Source organism: Astatotilapia calliptera, chromosome 13 (assembly GCF_964374335.1).
Source record: "Astatotilapia calliptera chromosome 13, fAstCal68.1, whole genome shotgun sequence".
Lineage (NCBI taxonomy): Eukaryota > Metazoa > Chordata > Actinopteri > Cichliformes > Cichlidae > Astatotilapia > Astatotilapia calliptera.
The window spans coordinates 19,802,219-19,826,216 of record NC_137434.1 but is presented as its reverse complement, the minus strand read 5'-3'; the positions used below and the strand labels follow the sequence as shown (position 1 = coordinate 19,826,216).

At 39.6% G+C, this 23,998-nt stretch overlaps 2 protein-coding genes across 4 annotated transcripts in view; one reads left to right on the top strand and one right to left on the bottom strand.

Moving 5' to 3' along the window:
- Positions 1–13,730, top strand: part of LOC113035181 (indoleamine 2,3-dioxygenase 2-like) — a 22,658-nt gene extending 8,928 nt beyond the window's left edge. The window contains exons 11-12 of the mRNA XM_080287723.1: positions 12,528–12,635; positions 13,297–13,730. Of these exons, the coding sequence (XP_080143849.1) occupies positions 12,528–12,635; positions 13,297–13,474 (286 nt within the window). The 3' untranslated portion in view covers positions 13,475–13,730. The remainder of the gene's footprint in view (positions 1–12,527; positions 12,636–13,296) is intronic.
- Positions 708–23,998, bottom strand: insyn2ab (inhibitory synaptic factor 2Ab). Of its 3 annotated transcripts, XR_003274319.2 has the most exons (6): positions 23,633–23,998; positions 23,266–23,428; positions 15,520–16,666; positions 12,462–12,533; positions 2,216–2,658; positions 708–2,059 (listed from the first exon to the last, which is right to left on the bottom strand). XR_003274319.2 is itself a non-coding variant. In XM_080287721.1 (4 exons), exons 2-4 carry the CDS (start codon positions 16,659–16,661, stop codon positions 2,475–2,477), a joined length of 1,398 nt encoding a protein of 465 aa, XP_080143847.1. In that variant the 5' UTR covers positions 16,662–16,666; positions 23,266–23,620; the 3' UTR covers positions 708–2,474. The 3 variants fall into 3 exon arrangements, 1 of the variants encoding a protein (XP_080143847.1); XR_003274320.2 differs by lacking the exon at positions 23,633–23,998 and having other exon boundaries at positions 23,266–23,620; XM_080287721.1 differs by lacking the exon at positions 23,633–23,998 and having other exon boundaries at positions 708–2,658; positions 23,266–23,620.

Here is a 23,998-nt window from a genome sequence, read left to right as displayed (position 1 = left end):
GTTCAGCACCCCCAAAGCTCTGATCCTAGAATCGCCCCTGTCTCCCACTTCAACCACTGGTCAGCTGGTTTGTTTGTAGTTGCGGGAGGGTCCTGGCAGTGGCTTGGTAAAATTGTTTGCAATGAGATATTCCATGCAGCACTGAAAATGATTGAAAACCTGCAATTCCTTGGGTTACTAAAAATTACTGTGTTTGCCTGTTATTTGCATGGAAGACATTGACCTTTCAGCAAAGACTTGGAAGCTACTTGCTAAACAGTAGTGAAACAGTGAACCCAAACCAGAAGAGACCTTTACCTTCAAAGTGAAGTTTGAGTCTTTTGAAACATGTTGGTTTTAGCAGAAAATCGCAACTTGTACTTAGAGGGTGAAAATCCTCTGTATCTGGTTTGCATCACAGTTTTTCAGGTTTCACTGCCATTTGGTGGGTAGTCAGCAAGTGTTTACAGACAAGTCGACCTCTTGGAGCAAACTGTGGGCAACCATGGCTAAGAACCAAAGCAATGGCGATGAGGGTTTTAACTCAGAAACCTCTGGCAGCCTCTTGCCAACTGGTTAGGGGAATACACATTTTTCCTAGCGACCGGAGGTTGCCAGGGGGTTGCCAACTGGTCTCTAGGCCTGTGTGAGTGAAGCCACAGAACGGTTAGGGCTAGGGTAACCATCTAACATTTAAAAGACATACAGTAAGAGAACACTGAATCACCTTCATTTGAAAATGTTTTAATTGTGATGTAGAAACAGTAGAAAAATGCATAATATTGCACATAATCACTAAATTGCACTTTTCCAAGGTACAGATCTTTGCATGGAGATTGTTGACCTGAATAATGTAATCTACAGTGTAATCTAACAATGGGAGGCCAGTGTGAGTCTTCCTGACAATTCTTGTACAATTCCATTCAATTATTTACATGACAGCTGCTGTTATGAAGTGACTAGAGAAATTTAATAAATGCCTGCTTTATAAAAGCGTGCAAGTTTAGTGTCATTGCTACATCATCGGTGTTTTATTTCTGTTTTTTTCCCCTAGTTGACCAAAGCTGGTGGACACAAGTCTTTTCTGCTGTAAGATTGCTACCATTACTTCTTTAGCACTGTATATAGCCCTTCTGCTCTTGCTGCAAGTTCAGTGCACAGTTGTTTGTGTGGGTTGGCGGACATGTGTTTGGCGTTCAAAAGTTTTTTTTTTCCCATTTTACTAAATTGATGAGGATAAATAAATGTTACAAAACAACAGTTGGATTGTTAAAGTAGCTAACTGGACATGAGACAAGTGGCTTAAAATGTATTTGTTTCAAGATTTCACATCTTTGCTGTGACTGAGAGCCAAGACAAACTCTTGGACTCAAGAGAAATGTCAAAATAGCTTTTACTTTCTGTCTGAACTGTTAAACAAAACAAGCCAATAAAGAAATACTCAAAATAAAAAGCAAACAGTGTTATCATAGAAAATACTCTGCCATACAAGTAGTCAAAACATTATATATGCTGTTTAAAAAAATCTAACCCAGAATACTGTATTTTTTATCTATTGTACCTGCTTCAAGAGGAGCGGCCCAAACATACATATTTTTAAAAATTCATTTCACAGTACTTTGCTATAAAGATGAAGATATTCCAAAGTATACACTCTGAATATTTCGTGTCACTCCAAGAACAGAAAATGACAGAATGACTAAAGCAAAGATGATCAGTTGCACCATAAGCTTAATAAAAAGCTACAAAAGAGAGAAAGAGATAAAGGTGTTACAATAAGAGGAAGGACAAGGAGGAGTTATTAGCAAAGGCAAGGAGATGTTCTGTCAGACAAACAAATTACACAGTATGCTAACAGATAAGGAGGAACAGGAGGGGATAGTAGGGGTTATAAGAACAGCGCTGACATAAAGTCATATAGCGTTTCAGTCTTTTACACATGCTTCTCTCAAAAGTCAAATGTTTGTGCTTTCAGGAAGTGGGGGTGGGGGAGGGGGGCTGATGTCCGTTTAAAGATTAGAGCTTCACCCATTAAAAGACCCTCCACATGGCTCCTCCTCTTGTTGCCAAGCAATATACTCTAAGGGGAAAAGACCAAAGTGCATTGCATTCATTGGAAGGTGAAACAAAGAGATTTCAATATAAAGTGAGAGGTGCATTGAGCCAGTACGTGAATAACGGCCATTTTTACACAGATTTTAAAAATATATGCGCAAAAATGTATGTCAAAGCTCACCTAGTTTTTGCAGATTTGTGTCGATCCTGTCCAGCAAACATGCCAGAAAAGGTAAGACTGAATCTAAAATGTTTTTATTTTTTTGGTCTTAAGTCCCCAGGTGACATGGTGTGGAATCTCAACACAGAACCTTAAATCACGTGGTTTCCATTCCCATGTGTTGATTACCCCATCTGAATATTCCTTCAGCAATTTTGAGAATAACAGGGGTATTAACGTGCCCAAGAAAATGGTCGTTTCCAAAGGCTTCAGGTTTTATTTAGAGGAACCATAGTTTCCATCGAGCATGCTTTTTGGATTCTGTCTTCGACTTGCGTTTCGGAGTAGATGTGAAAACTTCATTGGAGTAAGGCAGAGCAGGGCACTGTTGGCTGTCCAGGGGACAAAGTCTCTTCATCAGAGGCTGTAGCTTGTCCTCCTGCAGCTTAAAGTCCAGCTCGACACTGTAACACAAGCATATCAGGTAGAATTACAAAATATTTCAGTTTATTTATTGTAATTCTTCACTTAAAGTAATGCTAGAAAAAATCATCTGTTCCATTTAAAAAGTTAGTGGTCTGTAAGTTGTGTGGCTATAATATTTATGACTCAGGTTTTGACTTATTTTTTTATGTTAGTAATCCATAAAAATCCACGGCCAGATGGAGGCAGGGAGGGAGGCCGAGGTTCAAATGCACTGACAGACACCCTGGCAGCACATATTAGTTGCGGCACATATCCATATTTCTGAGATGACTCTGAGTAATAGAGTTCCTCTACTTCATCTTTGCATTTTTTAATGCATACAGTCAAAGGGCTTTTAGATTATATTGGAATGAATAGATTATATTGGAATAATAAAAAAAAAAGAGACGGAATGTGGGTTGCTCCTGACATCAGACTTTCACATCCGCAAGTGTAATCCCAGGCCGGTCATCGTCTGATTTCGTTCCGACACCATAGTTCAACCCTCTCTCTGATTAAATCTCTCAGGCCTGAGAGGAATGTGGGGATTAATCCCATCCAAATGAAACCACTGAGAGGCCAAGCAGACCCTGATTAACTGCATGTATTCAAGCAGGAAATAAATGCACCATTATACGCCATCTCCTTTCACTTCATTGCTATTGATTTGTAGAGGGCATGTATTTATTCTTAGGGCATGCGATAAATTCTGAAGGCATCATAGTTAAAATCAAAGATAATTAATCTCTGTACCTGCGACAGTGATACTCTGCAGCAACCCTTACCTGGTAATCGAATGTTAAATTGCTTTTTGGTTTGGAGTTTCTTTTTTTATTCATCCTCATTTTCTTTTATCGCTAAAATTGCTCAACACGCTGCTTTTAAAAGACTCAGGGAATACTACGACTTACAAAGCTCATTCATGTCAAAGTAAAGAGGATTATTGGGTGAGAGAACTAGAGCTGCCAAAGGAGATGACATCCGACAAGTCAAGGTCAAACATGAGGTCCATTCCTTGTCTGCATGCAGAGAAACTGACGGTAAGGTGCAAAGCCTGGCCCAATTTGGTAAGCGCTTTGATGGGCAGTGTAATTAGTTGCCTAAAGGATATGCTCTACTCATATTGACATAATGAATCCTGGGAACTGTCCTTACCCTTAAGATAAGTGTCAGTTATGAACAGTGCTCTATTAAAGCCTTCAGGGGGAGAAACTGGATGGATGTCTGGATAGTAGTTTGGCAGGTCTGAACTTCCAATGAATCAATATGTTAAATTTAATGAAAAGCAAGCAATAAGGAGTTTCTAAAATCTAACATCATTATTAATACCAAAAATATATTTTTAAGCATGTGCTCTCTTAGTTGCACTTTTTCTTATTTCCACTGGAAACGAAAGCTAGCAATTGCAGGTCTCCAAAATACTGAGTCCCTCACAAAGGGAAGACTATCCTCTATCTTTCTAAAACTGCTGCTTCTAGCAGTATGCGATGAGCATCTCTTATTTATATCATCCATTGTTTCGTTTCCTCTCTGTTATCTCTATTTGTATCTTTTGTTTTATGTTAAAAACTTTTACAAGTGCTGTTTAAATAATGTTGACTTGACAGAAAGCAGAGCAGAACAGCGAAACACAGAATCGCCTCAGAAATTATTAAACAATTAATCACTTGGCAGATCACTACAATTACTGCACGCTGTGGACAAATGCCTCTATGGGAAGCCAGAGGCAGCGCCGTACGATGCGGGTGGCACTGGGGAGCAGGTGCTTCAGCAAACAAAAAGCCCTATATCTAAGATCATCTCTGTACACAACAGATTGAAGCGGCTGGAGACAGGGAAGCTTTTCTAGGGCATTCACCAAAGCAGATTAATCATCTCTTTAGCTATGCAGTGTGAGTAGCTGTTGCTCTGATCAGTGGCGAGCAGTTTGTTTGTCTGCGGTCGTGGTGTGCTGAGCACCATTCAATGATTGTTGCTCCTGGGAGGGATACTGCAGCCGTGAGATGTCTTTTTAGCATAGCACAGTCTATTCATTCAGCAGTGTACACCTGCTTGCTTCTATTCTCTGTTCTTTCTGCTGCTGGCACCTTTCAATGTAAAGTCATTTCCCCTCCTATGATTTCCCCTTCGGCCATTCACAGTTCAAACTCTCCACTTGACAAAATGAGCGGTTCAGGCCCAGCAGTGTAACATCCTCAGAACTGCATGATGGGGCATCATAGATAAATCACCAGAGAATGACAGTCATTTCCTCTGCTGACAGGCAACAGTTGAAGCAGAAACTAACTTCCCACAGGTTTACTACAGTAAATGACATGTAGAAAGTCTCTCCCTGTCATGTATATCGGAAATAAAAGCCTCTGCTGTTGTGCTACACTGTTTTCTGCTTCAAAGATGCATGGAAAAATAAAAAAAACAATCTAATTAATGAGCATAGAACAGGCAATCTTGACAATTGTTCAACAAAACAACCACAGCTCCGCTATCTCAGCATGGGACACAAGTGCTAATTAGCTCCTTGCGTCTCATCATATTGAACTGCAGTTGCTTTTTCCTGAACTTAACTGTTCTTCAAAGTCATTGTTAGTTCCAAATTGGAAACACTACATTATATACTTTTGTTTCAAATGCTGGGTCTTAGTCAACACAGCGGTGGCAGGAATAGAAGCTGTTAATGCTTTGATCTGAGCATGTTTTTTCTGATATGGGCTTCCTGCTGTAGTCTAGGTTGACTCAGTGGTAGGCCTCATATAATTTGCAACTGATGCTCTTGTAAATCCTCTTTGAACACACGCAGGTAAGTATAGCAAGAAAATATAAAGCGTTGAAGCTGTCTGCATCTCTGAGTTGAGTTATTTTTGTTGTGTAAAGGCTTCATGTTTTTGATTCTCTGTGGTATTTCCTTGAATGAAGAGTTAATAAAGAGGACAACAAAAGGCTATCTGAGCTAGCAAACCTGCTAACTGCTAGTAGCTAGGTATCCATTCATCTTCTTCCCTCTATCCAATTCAAGGTCACAGGAATGCTGGAACCTATCCCAGTGAAAGGCGGGGTACACCCTAAACAGGTCGCTACTGTAGTGCAGAGCTAACAGCCATTCACACTCACGTTCACAGGCTGCTAAAGTTGTGGGAGGAAGCCGGAATACCCAAAGAGAACAGAGACACAGGGAAGTCCACAGGCCCCAGCTGATTGGTGGATTCAAACTGAAGCCCTTCTTGCTATAAGGGAACATGCTAACCACTGCAACACTGTACTGCCCAAGCTACGATACCACACAGCTAATAAGCTATCATAGTGTCCTCCATTTTGGACCTGTTCAAAACATGCTGCTTTCCAAATTTCCAACGGTGCGATTGCTATAAAACAGACAAACACACACGTATAGATATACACACACAGAAAGAAATAATTAGTTGATATCCTGCCCTAATTTGTAAGTTTGCTCACTTACAAAGAAATGTACTACATTATGGTAGTTTGATTTTAATAAAGAGACAACCCTGTAATTGTTTTGTCTATAGACATAGCCTCTCTAGCGTTTCTTTACTTGCCATATATATATATATATATATATATATATATATATATATATATATATATATATATACGTACATACATACATACATACATACATATGCCATCTTTGTTGCAGTGATAAGTAAGATGCGGCTTATACAAAGAGTGGGAGAGCGAGAGCTGAAGCCTAGATAAGATGCACAGATTGACTACCTCATCTCAGCATCCACTAGAGTGGTTGAATTTATTGGATGCGTTGGATATGCTGGAGCACTCTGAGCTCAAGCATTTCAGCGGCTGATAATCCAGGTTTCACTTCCAGCACACAGTTACTAGTTGTCTAAATTTGAGGGGTAATTGGTCCCAACTTGCTGTTCTTGCCTGGTTTTAATTTTCCTCACTGTACCCAAGCCTTTCTTATCAAAGTGTCACATAGAGTAGTTTGTCCGGCATCGTGATTGCAGTTGTTTTAGCAGCAGATTAACTCAGCAGATTAAAAAACAGGGATGCTGTGATGGGATCATTCAGCCGTTTGAATAATGAGGTAGTTTGAGGAGACAAGGCAAAATACACTTGAAGGTAAAGAATAAAGGGATAAAGAAAACAATACTGTCTTTGAAAATTTGAGCTTTCCTGGTTAACAATAAATACTATTGCAGAATGACATAGTTCCCCAATACCTGCCTTCAAACTATAGTTCTGCACCAGAACTAACCAAGTTAGATTAACCAAAAAACAACAACAAACAAACTAAATGTAATGATATAGTGCACAGATGAAATGATAATCTTCCGTTTTACCGTCACTCTGCAGAGTGCATCATCATTGCAGCTTTATTACCATATACTGCTTGCTTTGGTTTACTGACAATAGGCTGAAGACAATGTTTTTGCCATTTAATTTTTCTTAGAGTTTGTTAATTAAGCCAAGTTGCTTCGCTGACATATAGAAATGCCACAACTTTGTCTTATCGAGATACCATCAGTGAACTAAAAAAGAGAAATTGTGCTCTACAGTTCAAATTGCTCTTCTATGCAGATGCCTTCCTGCTTCACACTTAGATACTCGGGCTGCATAATGGACCAAATTTTAATCTTGATCACGATTTTAGCTTCCCACAATTAAATGAGCATGATCAAGCGATATTTAAAATGCTGCTGCTCTGCCAATTAAAATGCAATGCAAAAGCAAATCAAGTTCTTCCTAAATCACTGCCTGACCATGTGTCTTTATGTGTCAGTCACAGGAGATGCCTTCACTGCGCAGCTTGAAGATTCCTGGACTAGCCTGGGAGACTAGTCTGTAGTTAAAATGAATGAAAAGGCCTGTCTAGTCGATAAAGAAACAAATCGACATACACACTGCAGTATAAAGGCTTTACCACAAGAGATCACCTGTAATACCATACATACACTCACATCTGTTCAGCTGGGTGCTAATGATAAAAAGTGAAGCCAGAATAATAATCATAATAACAAGCCCTCACTTGGCAGCAACTCAATGCAATTAGGCAAGTAGACACGATCAAGACAGCCTGCTTAAATTCAAACCGAGCATCAGAATCAGGAAGAAAGGTGATTTACGTGACTTTGAACATGCCACAGTTCTTGGTACCTGAATGGCTGGTCTGAGTATTTGAGAAACTGCTAATCTACTGGGACATTTCATCTTCAATGTTTACAGAGAATGGTCTAAAAAAGAAAAACTAGTTTGTCTAGTGAGAAACCCAAATACTTTAAGCTGATAGGAAGGCAACAGTAACAGCTTGTTCCAAGTTTTCAGCAAAACACCTCTGAATGCATCACTGAATTTGTCACATTGAACTTTGATAGGGTACAATAGCAACAGACCATAGTGGTGCCATTTCTGTCAGTGTAAAAGAAGAAACTGAGGCTACAATTTCACAAGATCACCTAAACTTGGCAAGAGGGATAAAAAAACATTTCCTTGTCTGATGAGTCTTGATTTCTGCTCTGACATTTGGATGATGTGATCAGAGTCTTGCATAAACAACATGAAAACAGGGATCAACCCTGCCTAATATCTATTTTTTTAGACTTGCGCTTTTGGTGTAATCGTTTTTTTGATATTTTCTTGGCACACTTTGGGCCACTTTTACCTGCAAGCATCGTTTAAATGCCACTGCCTGCCTCGCTGACCATGTCCATCCCTTTATGACAACAGTATATCATCTTCTGATGGCTGCTTCCAGGAGGATAACTCATCCTATCAAAAAGCTCATATCATCTGAAACTGATTTCTTGAACATGACGATAAGTTCACTGTGATGGCCTCCACAGACATCACATCTTTGTCCAAAAGAACACATTTGGGATGTGGTTGAACAGGAGATTCACTTCATGCATGTGCAGCTGACATATCTGCAGCATCTGTGTGATGCTTTCATGTCAACACGGGCCAAAATCTCTGACTGTGTTTTTAGCAAATTGTTGAATCTATCCCAAATGAATAAAGGGAGCTCTGAAAGCAAAAGCAGGTCAAACCTGTTACTAGAAGTGTAACTAATAAAGTGTCTGGTTAGTGTATGTACCTAGAAGGATGAACAAAAGATGATATATGTTTACAAATCTGTCTTTGTCTCAGTTCACATCTTGAATGAGTCCATGATGCGTTCTTCATCATAATATGGCAAAATTCATATACATCTTTACATTTATAGACTTGTAGTAATGATCTATTAATAGAATAATAGAAATGACAGATCTATACTACTCTCTGTAAACCTCTTAAAACCAGAGGATGTTCAATTATTTAGCATTTATTGTTTTTCCTGTACGTTCCATGTAGGATTTATGGGGTGAAGTCTATGGACTAGCTTAGACAACTTCAGCTTCATTTCTCTTCGCACAGACTTATATGCCTCAACCTATCCCACCATCTGCTATTTCAACCCCTCCACCACCCGAATATCTATCTGTAGGCTCCAGGGGATGTTTGCTTATAACTCTCTAGTCTGAATGTGTCTGAATAGAGGGAGAGATAGAGATGAGCTTAGATGCCAAACTCTGTTTTCGCTACTTAATTTTAAATATAAGTTGTCTCACTAAAATTTAAAGATTATGGAACTGTAACTGGAGGGTGAAGGTATATATTACTTATATTATTTGATTATATGTTACTTTGTCAGCAATGTTACTATTGCTAGTATTGTGAATATGCCAGTATTGCAAAGTGCTAAAACACGAAGAACAAATACAAACATCGTTTGAGGGAAATAGTGACTTTGGCATTCATTTAGTGATAAAAGGAGATATAAACTTCAGAAATTTAAATTGTTATTAAAGATCACCAATAACTAACTAATTTAATCTGACAGTAAACTGGTTTTTCATTTTACTTGAACTAAATAATGACTGCATAGTGTAGTGGCTATAGAGTAATACAAGCCTTATTCATTCTATGCAATCCTGTCAGCCGCAGCACACAAAATTCAAGCTTAATTTAAAAACCGAAACAATAGGAGGATAGCACTTGTGTTTTCCTTGGCACCTAGATTTTCTGCAGATTTCCGGAAAGTATTTCCTAGAATAACTAAGAAGAGCCTTCCCAAAGAAGGAGAATCATAGAAAGAAAACATGAAGCAAGAGAGAGCTCCAGGGCTTGGCGGGGTTTACAAGACAATCAGCTGCCTGTATTTCTACTAGATCAGTATGAGACAAAATCTTCCTACTTATTAGCCTAATAAAACTGTTTTTAAATTACAAAATGATCCACACTTTCCAGGGTTTCTCATATTTACTGATTTTTTTTCTGAGGTTGTTTACTCCTCTCTTTGAAGAAAGATGACTCAGTTCTTTTTTCCTCTTCCATTTTCTAGCTCAGTGAAGTGCTTTAGACTAAGAGAGGGGTCTGAATTTGAGTGGAAAGAGGAAGAGGGCAGTGAAGTGTTTGGGGGAAGACAACAGTTCTTCTCTTACCAGCCAGTTGGGTCTTGTTTAATTTGATTTCTTTAGGTGCTATACAAATGCATGGATGAGTAGTGTGTGTCCTTCCCTGAAGACCATCTGTTTAAAAACTGCAAAAACTTAGCCTGGCATGCACAATCCCTTCCAGGATCAATAAATGAGACTGAAGGCTCCCTTCAGGTCAGATGTAATAAAGATAGCCTTAAAATTCTAACTGCTGACACCTATCAATTTACCAAACGTGTGAATGAAATTAAAGTCTAATAATCTGCTGAGAAATGGGATTGAACTCAATTTTCTTTATGAAGTTCTTTTGGATTTGAATGACATTTTATTCTGTTCTCTATCAAGATACTCTTACTGCTTCAATAAAGTTGAAGCCAGTCCATGACTGATACTGTACCAGTATGTGTTTTTCTACCCAGGTATGCTTTAATTGTATTGGCAGGGTGTTTAGGATCCTTGTCTTGGTGAAAACTGAAATCGATGCCAATCAGGTGTTTTCCAGATGCTGTTGCGTGGGGGGTGAAATTTCTGACAGAACTTTTTTGTGTTCATAATTTTTATACTTCTGTAAGACCTGTCGTAAGACCTTGTGTAATTTGGCGCTCCCCAGCCTTTTATCGCTGTTTCCCTTTTATGCCTGTCAAACTGTGTCTTTTGACATTTTTTATACATTAAACTTAAGATATGGGAGCAAGCTATGCGTTTTTGTGACAGGCTGCTACCAATAAAGTGCCTAAAGATAAAAATGTAAAATAGGGTTGTCTGTTATGTGTAGACACAACACTGGTATGTCCCTAGAGTTAGGTGCCTTTTTTATGTTTGAATGATTCACAGGTCAGGCAAAAATATATTCTTCTTAAGTACAAGACATAGACTGAAAATGAACGAAAAAGCAAAGAAAAACTTCAAAACCTCTTTAGAAAGGCTGGAGAAGTGTTGTTCAAGACCACTGTATAGATATGAGGGGTGACTCTGGACTTTTGCAAAATGTTAGATATGATAATTTGAATGAAATATGAATCTGCAATTGCACAAGCAATATCTTCTGTTTTTATCAAATGTTAAGCATATGCAAACTGGTGATGTGAATGTGACACTGTTGAATGCCAGTCCAGAACTAATGTGTTTTTTTTAAAGGGCCTTTTTGTTGTTGTTTGTTATTTTTCTTCCTCTAGTAGCCTACATGTAACTAAGTTCCTGTTTTTAGGTCCTGTCACCACAGTCCGGGCCAACTTGACACAATGCACTCTTCAAATAAGCAGAGTTGGTATGATTTTGCAGGAAATGTTACACAAAGAGAAAATCCGGTCCAAGGCAGTGTTAATTCTTTGTCCAAATCACTTTCAAATATTCCTGGTGTTGTAAATATCAGGAACATATTCAAAATAATTCAGAAGATCAGTGGAGTATAAATGGGCTACCAACATTATCTTATGTATAGAGTCTATTGTCCAAAAGGGGAAGTATGAAGCAGAAGTGGGAAGGAACATTTCCATATGGCAACAAACTTTTATATATATATATTTTTTTAAAAAAAGGTAAAGTTGAAATCTGCAAAAAATGTGATGGTGTTTTTTTCGTTTGTTTGTTTTTTAAGCTTCTTTGACTCATGCCTATATGAAAAAAACTGGGAGGTCTCAGAGGTCAGTGTGTTTTCTGGGGATAAGAGCATTTTCCAAACACTTTCATGTTTCACAATTTTGGAGAACAAGGTAACAGCGAGTTGTAGCAGTAGACACTTTTAGATAGAAGTGACAAATGGCACGAGTGGATTTTCCTCATGCTTCTGAGACATTTTTTTTACACTTAGAACGTATGAGAATACATACACTTTGGACTCGGAAGAAAGCATTCGGAGTTTCCAAGTATGTTTTATTTGAGCTCCTCACATACTCTGTGATGGGATCACAGTATTTCCTACTTTATATACAACTCACTTCCCACTGTTGTGTATTGTTACTCATTCTGTCATACCAACTCGTATATTTCCCAGAAACCTCTGCAAATAATATTGGAGCCATCATCCACTGTATTGTAAAACAAAGCAACACCCAATACACAGCACTGTCAGCGGTATTACATCTGTACTTCTTCCGTGACCTTGATGTGTATTTTATGATTCCTCTCTTCTGAATTCCATTTAATGTCACACCTAAAAGATTTGACTTTAACATTTTCAGTACTCTTCAGATTTTCTGCCTCAGTCAAACCACTCTAGATGCAATGTTGTGCATACAGTATATTTGATTTTGCATTTTCTGGACACTAATGCATGACTGCGCCAGATGAGTCTCGTAAGGACCCCTTTCAAATTGATTCAATGCGTTGTACAGACAGTGCAAGAAGCCCACCTGTAAATGATGCAGGCGCTGTTTCGACAAGTGTCACAATTTGCTGTGTCTTGTCCTGTTCGGTAGGAGAGCCTGTGAAGGGAGAGATGGAAAGATATACGTGAGCTCCAGTGACAGGCTTCGCCTTCATATTTCAACACCTGTGGGCATCGGCTATCACACAGATTTGCTCAGGTTTGTTTTCACTCAGGGTTGCTCTTTGCTAACAGTTGAAAATGCAGCGGGGATTTTGATCCTGCAGTTCTCTCAGATTTGGCTACGTAATCAAGCGTGTAGACTTGCTGATTTAACATAATAGGATTACCTTGCTTTGCCATGACATACTTTGAATTGTCTATAGGCAATAGGAGGAAACAACTAAATGCAGCTCTTGTGTAATAAAAAAAATCAATATCTTTACATTATGTGCTACAGCACACAGTACATCTTTCCCATAAAGGTCAACTTGTTACAGACACACTTTTTCAAAATGCAATAAACAGCACTGTATCTGCACCGTTTGTGGCTGAGGTGTATTGCCCCCAGGCTGTGTTGTCTGTTGTTTTTATGTTGGAAGCCCTCTGCAAACACCAGCTGCAAGCCAGGTGGCACATAAGGCTCATACAAAATGTGCACATGCTAAAGAGGACACACTAAATATCCAATGACTTTTGTTAGTGTGGCGTTCTCTGACTTTCATTAGTTTCTGTTTCATCATTTGAGTTTAGATGAGCATGCAGGTGGGCTTTTTGTTATTGGCAATATGTCGCTGAATAGACTGTTGGACCGCGTGGGATGGGAATGATAGGATATTTTGTTTTCGAGCCACACATGTAATTGCTTGCTGTCACGCTAGCCCTTTGTACCTGATGGATGACACGGGGAAGAGCTGCACCTCAAATGTTCACCGTGACATGAAAGGTGACCTCATCCGAGGAGACAGAAGGGCTTCTTCATGGATCGAAAATGCTGATGGAAGCTCAAGGTCACTGAGTTCATCCATCCTGCCCTGTTCTCAAGTAAAGTCTCTTTGAACAGCTGTGAGCAAGGGCAGTAACTGACTACACAGAAAAAAGATCTACTCTAGTGCTACACTGCTGCCTAGGTTTTCATGTACTCCCATATCATTAAAAAGAGTTGCTTTAATAATAAAAGTGTATTAACCTAAATTTACAATCAGTGCATGTGCTCAGCACAACACCCCTTTTTGTATTCAGTGTCTAATGTTCACGCTTCACTGTTGTGATTCTGTATTAAACCACAGTGACACAGAAAAGATCTTCATAGATTTTTCATGGAAAAAACAAAAACAACCAAAAAAAACAAAAAAACCCGGCACCTTTGAAAGTCTTTCTTTAAGCCGACTGCTTGTTGGCACAGATTCACTGCTGTGTTGTTTGCCCACGTCAGCTGTCCTGGGATATGTCCTGGCCTCATCATTCTAGTTTCACTACACCCCCCTGCCTACGTGCCTGCTGCTCTGCCTGCCTGAGAAATGCATAACATGCGAACAGAAGCTTCACTAGGTCAAGCCACCATGTTTCAAATGCCACTTTTTATATACAGTGTTATTCTGTGTTCTACACACATCTTTGTGTGGAGAAATGAAAGTGTTTCCTGAACAAGGCTGGGGAAGTGACTTTCGGAACTGTATGAAGCCAGTAGACAAATATTATAACAGTTAGATTAATATAAGAGAAAAATACTGAGCTATATATTCTGACTGTTAATATGGGGTTTTTTGGTGTTTTTTTTTTTTTAGCACATTCATAAGTGTTTAACAATAAGCATCACATGTCACTGAGGTTAAGGTCTGGAAAACCATAAGAGAAGTGAAACATGTGGCATTGATGGGACTTCCTCTTCATAGGCTGTCATTGAAAAGTATCCAGAATAAACTGTGATATCATGAAAATTAAGAAGATGTGAAACAGATCACGGGGAAATGCATCAATCAAAGCTCCTACTGTACTTTTGCATATTTTTGGTTTATGTTTGGGATTGTCTCATGGAACAGATGACCCAGAGAAAGTAAAATCCCCTCCAAAAAAAAAAAAATAATTTTTTTTTTGCCATAATGTTATTTCCAGAGTAAACCGTGAAGTCGCTTCTCAAAAACACTTTACTTTTGCTGAAAAGTAAATAAAAAGTGAGTAGATTATTCTAACACCTTGCTAAAACCACAAATGACATACAGTACAGGTTTAATAAAGAGCAGACATTGTGTTGGACATTATATATGCTGGTTAAAAAAGGGGGAAACTTTAAGTTGCTTTTTGGTTCAAGGAAGCATAACTGACACAAACAACACAAAATAAGGATAATAGTTTTGTGTCCCGTAACTGCACTTCTCTAATAACACTCGAGCACAATGCTGGAGCACAGCACAGTGAAATCACTACAGCAGGCACAGTTTTGTGAAGATGAAAGGCAACGTGTTATGAGGCTGTACTAATTGGGCCTTTAAAACCAAGCTCCTCAGAGTCACACCAGGGTGCCTTGTTCACCACTGGATGTGGATGAAACTTAAATACAATTTTCTTTGTGTTGTGATAGAGCACAGGTTTTTACAACTGTGCTGCTGTGAAAGTGACTGAAGGACTAATGACATTCCCATCAACTACAGTTGAACTTTCTGTTTAATGCCAAAAGTCAAGTGTTACCACACCTAAGAGTAGTGCAAGTTCATGCTTCCCAATAACACCGTTCACATTTCTTAAAAACACACCAGATATTGTTTTCCTCTCGTTTTTTACTTTTAAAATATTCAGAGATATATTGTTCTAGAAACCTCTTAGTCACATCCATATTTTTGAAGAAAATGTGCATTCACACTGATAGCTATTGCAAAATGTGATTCACCAAGATCTTGGGTGGCATAGTGTTGATAGTCAAAAAATTATGTGTGGAACACTGTAACCTCAATGGCTGTGCACTTGGCTACACATCAGATAGTGACTGACATCCAAACAGAAGGCAGTATAAGGATGATATACTTGATGATATACTATATAGGTTTCATGTGGAGCTTTCACAAACATTTCACAAACATTTTCACTGTAAACATTACTCTACTCACCCCTCTCTCTGAGCTTCACCTTTCTCCAGCTCCTGAATAACTCCAAGAAGGACCTTGATGGTCTCCTGGCTTGAACTGATGAGACTCTCCATGGCCTGCAGCTGTGCTTTGATATCCTTGTCTCCAGATAAGGTTATTATCTGCTGGCTGCTCCCGATGCCCGTGGCTCCTAGAGGAAAGCCCTCGTCACCCCCATGTGTTCGCTGGAGTTTAGAGGAGGCTGACACATGCCTTGTCCGACACTGCCCTTGCGACTTTAAAGAACATTTGGCACTATGGGGAAGTGTCTGAGACTGCTGCTCATTTAGCTGTGTATCCTTTTTCCGTTTACAGCTCACAGAGGGGCTTCCTAAAGACTCCACCTGTGTCAAAGAGTTCCATGCAACAGGGCCTGTGCCCTTTGGCTTGTCCTGCGAAAACTCTGAGTCAGCTAGCTGGCGCTTTGAGGAAGTGCCGGCATCCATGTCTTCTTTGGGTAATCCTTTGTGTTTGGTCCTTGTCCCACAAACCTTGTATTCTGGTTCACTTTTGGAAGGAGAGCTGGTAGGATGACCCTCTTCTGAGAAATGTGAGGGTCCGTCCACACAGTTGGCACTGGAAAGCAAATCCTCTGTATCACTGCTGTCATCAGTGTGGTGAAGCAGTGCTTTTGTCTGCCCCACAATCTTACCCTTGTACTTAGATGACTCCCCAGTAGGTTGTCCATCATCTCCTACTGCTTTTATGTCACTCAAAAATCCATTGTTTTGTCCTCTGTACTCTTCCACCAAAGCAGCATGTTTAAAGGTGTGTCCTTTTTTCCTTTCAAATGGGAAAGTCTTGTACCGTTTTGTAAGATCTGGTGAAGTCTGGACACCAGTACTCTTGGTCACGTTAGGAATAGATCGCCGGGCAGGCATTGTCATGTACTTTCTGTGGGTAACTTTACAGGAAATGGACCTGGAGCGTCTGGCACGATGCTCTTTCTGAGCTTCGCAGATATCCTTAAAACGCACTTGTAAAGCCTTGTTTCTTTTTTTCACCTGCTGTTTGCCAGATTCGGAGCCGGACTGTGCGTCAATGCTGTGTGAGGGAACTGTTTCTGAATCCGATTCATCTGAATTTGAGAGAACAACGCATTTGGTGTCCTCTTTGCTCACCATATTTCCTGAAACAGCCAAAACAGAAAAAGAGAGAGTGTGTGTTAATCTAGAGGAGACAATTTTTCACATGCGATGACTTTGATAAGATACTGTGGCAGATGGCCTAATGCCTTTCTCCTTTTTTGGAATATAACTTGTAAACCTCCATTAAAGTAACCCAAAACTGAGATTAAAATATTTATTTTTGCTATTTATTTTTTTAATAATAGAAAAAATTAGATAAGCGTATTTTAACTGTAACTAATAAGGACAACTTGAAAAAGACTCCAGTGATTCATGCATGATTCAATACATGTACAAACGGCTTGATATCTTTAAATAAATACAATGAGAACCAGCCAAATATATAGAGAAGAACTATAATACAGTGTTAAAAAGTACATATTTCCTGACAATTTTTCTGTAAAGTTTGCACTTGTAGTGTCTGTATTTCTCAGCATAATAAATAACAATCAAAGTGCTTAATTCATAAGATGCAGCTCATCTACCCGCTGCCATGCTGTACAGGTGATGCACCAATCTGCAACATAAATGTGTTAAACATGGAGGAAATCTGTAAAAATAAGAACAAAGATGATCATATTTCATCTGTATCTGATGACTCAAAAATGGTACTTTTTGTTCTTTTAATAACATTTTTAATATTATGTTTCCAAACACAACAGTGCTGTTGAAAAATCGAACAGGCCAGCGGTGCTCATCCAAAACTGATCCAGAATCTAAAATCAAACTCATTTAGGATACAAAATAACATTTACTTTGCACGTGCCATTTAGTTTTGCACCATCACGACTGAAGCTCGATTAAACTCTCGTTCCGTTGTGTTAATGTTTCTTAATCACACCTCATGCTAACACTTGCAGCCATGACAGTAGCATTTCATAAGCACGGTCCCCTGCCAACTGTTTGATAATTTGCTTCAAGAGACCTTTTTAGAATAATAATTGTGTTCACACTGCTCTCCTTGTTGCTGCTGCCATCATTCAATACTCTGTTTATTGCCTCTTCATTATATCAGTTGTCAGCCTAAATATACACCTCAAGCTAAAAGCACAGTTTTTCTGTTAACTTGATGTCTTACCGCAGTTTAGATGCCAGATCACTGACTTAGATCAGTAACCAAAATATCTGGTAGTTAGGCTAATGTGAAGGCTATGAAATACATTTTAAGTAAGCATCATTAATGTGTTTAGGTTTTGTTTGCTTCATATCAGCGTCAGCCTATAGGATTGCCGAGGCTGCTGTCTGCTACTGCTGCGCCATAGATTCACTTGGGAATGATAACTTTGAATTGCTGCTCTTATTTTTTTATCTTTTGCCTTTTGCTTTACAAATGCATGACACCCCTTTTATATGTCACTGATTTATGTAGCAGTGAAATGGAAATACTTTTATATGGGGTGTTTCAAGTGAAATCTGCTGCTAGTTCCTTGAAAAAGTATTTGAAATAAATATAAACATGAGACTCACATTGAGATGCTCATCTTTTTATTTTTTTTGTTTGCAAATACAATTATCATATTTTTATTCCTATTGGGAAGGCATTCCAATACAAACAAATGGGTTTGCATGACAGCTTGTTTTACTGTTCTTCATATCATAATTACATCTAAACGGCTGTTCTCTGCTTTGCACCGATGCACTCAGCCGCACTCGTTGCCAGCCTTATGCTTACCGTACATCCATGCACACACTCCTCCCGCTATCCACGCTATATAACATTTCATACAACATGTCATTGTGAGCTGCTGCTTTTATGTTGCTTGATAACATTCTCCCCACAACAGTTGGGGGTGTTTTGTTAAGGAATGGTCACAGAGTGGTTGGTGCTTAGCCCAGGGCTTATATATATTCCTCTTGTGGTCTGAGGTTGATACCAGAAGCAATGGTGACACAGCAGCTGTGGCCCACACATATTAAACTCTGCATTAATAGCTAGCGTTAGGCTCCTCCACCTGTATCCACCAGCAGGCTCTGAGTCTAAACTCTGTAGGGAGAAATTTATTATCGTCACTCCCTGGTTGCTGCTGTGCCAAGCGGAGTGACGAGGTCAGAGCCTAGAGATGCTCTGCGATCGTATCGGAAATCTCTTTCATGTGAGTCGTCCGTGTGAACTGACCTTCAGATTTTAATGTTTACAGATTGCTGTTTATCACAAATTTAGATTCAATTATATTACTTGAGCATATTTCTGAACGAAAATCACCTATATTAAGTGTGATCCTATAGCACACTATAGAGTGCTATAAAGTGCATATTTCCTAACTGGCTGTGTTAGCATATTGGTAATATTACATAGGGTTATGCAACAGTTTAATAACCTGAACTGAAATGATTGGTTTCCAGCTTTCGATCTGCATTTTTATGTGGTTTCAGGGTTTTTTTTTGTTTTTTGTTTTTGCAGTTCCTCAAAATAAATATTTACATCTCGTATCTGTAAAGTGACACTGAAAGAGTGTAATTAATCATTAATTCATAAGATGCATCTCATCTACCTGCTACCACACAAATGATGCACCGGCACTGTAGGCAGATCGATATTTAACTTTCAATTGCGTAACCTCATGCTGCGATACATCGTAACCTGTCTTGATCACACAGAGGAGCTCAAACTGAATTAAAAAACAAACAAACAACCAAATAAATACTACTCTTAATGCCAATCTCTGTGCAAATAAGACCAAATAAGACCAATATGATCAAGTAAAAATGACACATTTTCTGACTCATCTGTGATGAAACACATTTCACATCTAGAACATGAAATATATCAAGCAGCACAAGGAAATGAAATGATGTCTGATATGGCTGAAAGGAAACATCAGAATGAGCTGGTTAATCATTTTTATATGACAAGACAGCACGCGATAAATAAACTCCAATGAATCATTTATTACCACACAAAAGCCAGCTATTCATGGTGTTGCAGCTTCTCGGAAAGTAATCATGTTTTATCATTTAGCGACATTGTAAATCTATCAATGTGATTGTTGTGGTGGGGAAATTTATACTGAAGAGACATTTCCTTACTGTCAGTTTCACTACTCCCAAGAAATTTGTAAAACAAAAAGCATGGGTAGATTGGATTATTGTTCATTTCCCATTCGCAGCTGATCTACAACTACAGTTCATGTGGAGTTACAGTGACATAATGACCAAAAAAGTAATTACAAAAGATTGAATAACTCAGTGTAATATGACTAGCACACATACTTTCTAACGATGGAAAGAGTTTTCCATGTAAGTCGCTCCTGTATTTTATTTGCATGTACATGGGCATTTGTATATAGAATATAGATCTACTTAAACATCTATATGTGTGTGCTTGACTTTCATTCACTTGTCTGTGAGTGAAAGAACGAGAGACAGAGTGTGTGTGTGAGTGTTAGTGTATTTTGGCCTTGTTGTCACCTTTCAAAGAGAGGCCTTTGCCAGAATCCTAAGAGGCGCATACACACAGATGAACACCAAAGCAGAGAGAGACTGATAACACAAAGCACGAGGGCTTATTTCTTGGGACTTGTGCCATGTGCTTCACCTTGCTGAGTGTCCACTTTAACCTAACCCTCAGCTCTAACTGTTGGTGAAATGGAATATATTTAGAGGACACTATGTTTCATCTTGCTTCCTGTCAATGCTAGAAAACAATACATGCCAACAGCTCTTAGCGTCACTTTAGTCAGTGCGACGCTTTCGGTGCCAAACGAGGAAAAAGAAAGGCAAAAATAAATAAATAAAAGCAGGCAACGAGCTCAGTCTCATTGCACAAAAACAATATGGTCTGCTGTGTCATGAATTTACGCACAGTTGTTTTGGAGTATGGAGCAGATGAATTTTATTGGACGCTGGTATTTGTTCTGAAACATAGCTTAGTATGCACTTTGATTCGAGCGCGAGATGTTTGTCAGAGGCATTTCTACGGGAAAAAAAAAAGCATTTGTTCACAGCTGTTTCACATGGGCTCATGCTATTTCACACTCAGAAATACCAATCTCACACAGCTGAAAAGGTAATCACATCTGCAGGAAGTCTCTTATAAGTGCATACAATTTCTTATGCAGTCATGTAAGGCATGCTAAGGAGTTAAATGGTAATTCACATAAAGGGACTCTAGAAAAGCTCTTCAGTGACTTATTATTGTTGGAAGTCAGATACGCAGAGTGAAAGCGAGACGAAAGCCCTGCTGAGAGAGAGACTGTTGTCACACATGGATATATTCAAACAGCTGAAAGAGAATCTCCTTTTCCTCGTCATCTTCTTTCTCGTCCTCCTCGAAGCAAGCTATCTCTGCTAATGACCTGAGGTCCTTCCCTGATTTGGCCTCAGCTATCCAAAGGATTATGAATAATGCATTGACTCTAAAATTGCAAAAGTAATCCTCTGAAATCTCCTTATGTACCCTGGCAGACCATGTTGTCTGTTCCAATTGCCCTTCAGTTCTTCAACCTAAAATACTGCATGTATGAGAAAAAAAAAACTCAAAACAAAACTCACCTTTAGCTACACTAACATGATTGATTATCGTGATCACAATGCGGTAGAAACGTGACTGTTAATGAAGAATGTTGATAGGTGTTTGGATCCATTTTTCAGTGCAATAGTAGGCCTGCAACACTGCTGACTCATGATTTATGCCCCAACGCAAAGCAGAGAGAAAGAGACGGCTTTGCTCGGATCGCCTTACATCCTTGTCAGCCTGCATCAACACAATAATTACTGAAGTGCATCTGTGGGATATTTACATATGAGAATACTGTCTGGCCACTCTCATTAATGGTTGAGTAACTATCGTAGCCTCCTACTCTTCAAACATGAATTTACTGAACGCAACATAAACAGTGAATGCTCTTTGATGCTATGGCTTGTGATTTTACTAATGACTTCTAAAACACTGGAGTACTGCAAAGTAAATCCCCTGTTTTTGTTATAAGATGGGATTTTGCTGTGCTCATCATTCACTGTGTATTATACTGTGTGCGTCGTTACTGTGCAATGCATCCACTTTAAATGAGGAATTTTTACTCACTATTAGCATAAATTAAAGAGAATGACATTGCACCAGCTTTGCCTTAATAAGCACAATGTAAAGGGCGAGATGTCACCTCGCAGTCTTTCCCTTTGATAGTCCTTGAGGCTGTGTACAGGTTTTGCCTTTAGTTGGTCCACGCTCGAGTAATGCTTTCTCAATAGTCCTCTTCTTCCAGCAACATTGTAGGCCGCTTTGGTGGAATATATAGGCTCGTCCTCAGTTTTTGAAAGACATCCCAGCCCGTTTTGAGAGCATCACATCACGCACACCATCTCATTCCTGCTGTCGTCCAGCTATCTGTATCTATACTGGCTGCAGGCTACACCTGTAAAAGTTTGCTTTATGACTTTATTGGCTTCAAAAATTTATCACTGTGAAGCACTTTCTGTTATAGACGAATAGCGTTTTTTAAAAAAAGCTCCCATCCCTTTATCTCTGAGAGCACGGGCTGTGAAATGGATCCTTGGGAAGAGGAAGTTTGAAGAGGGTGACATGAAGAAGGTCTTTTTTTTTGGCAATCACATGCTCTACTGCCAGGGTGGGCTTCTTCTTGTATGAAGGAATGGCAAAGTCCATCTTTCCCTTTGACAGTTAAATCTATAGTACATCTCCCTAATGAGTTCACTGATTAATAACTGGCTGGGATTTGGGCATACGTGTTTACTCAGGTAAACCTGATGATTAACTCAGGTGTCATGTACAAGACAACAAGTGAAAACGATGGTTAAATAGACAAGCTGCTTCTGTGCGGGGCGCCTTAAAGCCGTGCCATATCTACGTTTCCTGTGAATTCTGGTAGTCAAGGACTGACGTGTAGAAAATAGAGGGATAGAGAGAGGGGGGGGGGGCGGCTACGGCTGACACCAAATACAAGTGCAGCTCTGGATGTGATGCAGTACCCCAAGAGACTCCGAGATCACACATGTCCTTAGTCATGATAAGGCTGAATCCACCTTTCATCAAATTCAGCCTTGAGGAGGACATCAGTCGCCGCATATGAATTTCTTACATAGTTCGCATTACTTACAATAGGTGCTTTCTCGTAAATGATCATCATTCTGACAGGACAATATGCAATAGTCTTTACACTAGTCTATTAGTGAGCGCTCATCAATATTCCTCACTATCAAGCCCAGACAATTCCCAAGTACAGCAATCTCGATAATCAGCCTATGCCTCACTGGATAAATACTGCATGTCTGTCAGAGGCTGCAAAGATATGCATAATGATAAGTACATTAATCAAAGTCGAATTACATCACTATTCATCTTCATTTTCAGATGTGGAGAAAAACCTTTGACGTGTTCTCCTGATTAGTCATAAAACCTTGAAATGCTTGGATGCAGAAATGCCCCCTCCCTAATTTATCCATATCTAATGCATGCAGGGATATACACATGCATGCAACACAAGGACTTTAACCAATTTCTATCAGAATACGTGCATGCCTTTGACATTTTGATTTAGTAACATTTTTAAAAGGCAGACTAAATGAATCACCCACTTTTATCACAATACCTGTGAATGTGTGTGCAACTCAAAAAAAAAGAAAGAAAAAAAGAAGTAACTCTTACCTTGAGAAACAGATCAAAGGTGCAAAGGACAAGATAGCACAGATCCCCTGTAGATCCACTGCTCATCCATGTACTCAGTGGGTGCCAGGGTACCGTCCAGCCACTGGAGCAGCTCTCACAGGCTGTGGGAGTGCTGAGAGAGAGGCAGCCGGTGCAGTGACAGCTGGAGTAGTTGTGGCACATCCGGCAAAGATTCAGGTTATAGGGATAGAAGAGGGAAAGAAGCAGACAGACATTGCCTCAAAACCTGATCGGGTCCTCACTGACACCCCCCTCCTGGCTTTTACACCGATCTCTCCCCCTCTTCTCCCTCATACACCTCATTCAAGCATCACTGACACTCGTTTGCTCTTGTCCCTGCACTCACCGGGAACAGGCACTCACACACGCAGCGGAGATCTCCATCTCGCAGTGCTGCTGCTGCTGCTGCTGCTGCTGCTGCAATCCCTGTGCATTCGTGATTGAGTGTATGTGTGTATGTGTGCGTAAGAAAGGCAGGGAGAGGGTGGGCTGGTGGGTGGATGGGTGGGTGGATATGGCAAAGGGAAGAAGGGGGAGGAGTGAGGGGTAGTACGCAAGCTGCTGAGGAAAGTCCAGAGTTGGCGAGCTGCATCATCGGTGAAGACCCCCTCAACTTGTCCTCCACAGGCTGGCTCTCTTGACACGGAGCTGTTATATAATATGAAGGGCTTTTGCAGATGGCAGAGACGGGGAGCTGTGAAATAATAATGCA

Coding starts and splice junctions, on each gene's coding strand:
- insyn2ab (XM_080287721.1), bottom strand. CDS start 16,661: ATGGTGAGCAAAGAGGACACCAAATGCGTTGTTCTCTCAAATTCAGAT. Junction 12,534..15,519: donor GGTGAAGCTCAGAGAGAGGG/GTGAGTAGAGTA, acceptor CTCCCTTCACAG/GCTCTCCTACCGAACAGGAC. Junction 2,659..12,461: donor AGCGCCTGCATCATTTACAG/GTGGGCTTCTTG, acceptor CTTGTGTTACAG/TGTCGAGCTGGACTTTAAGC.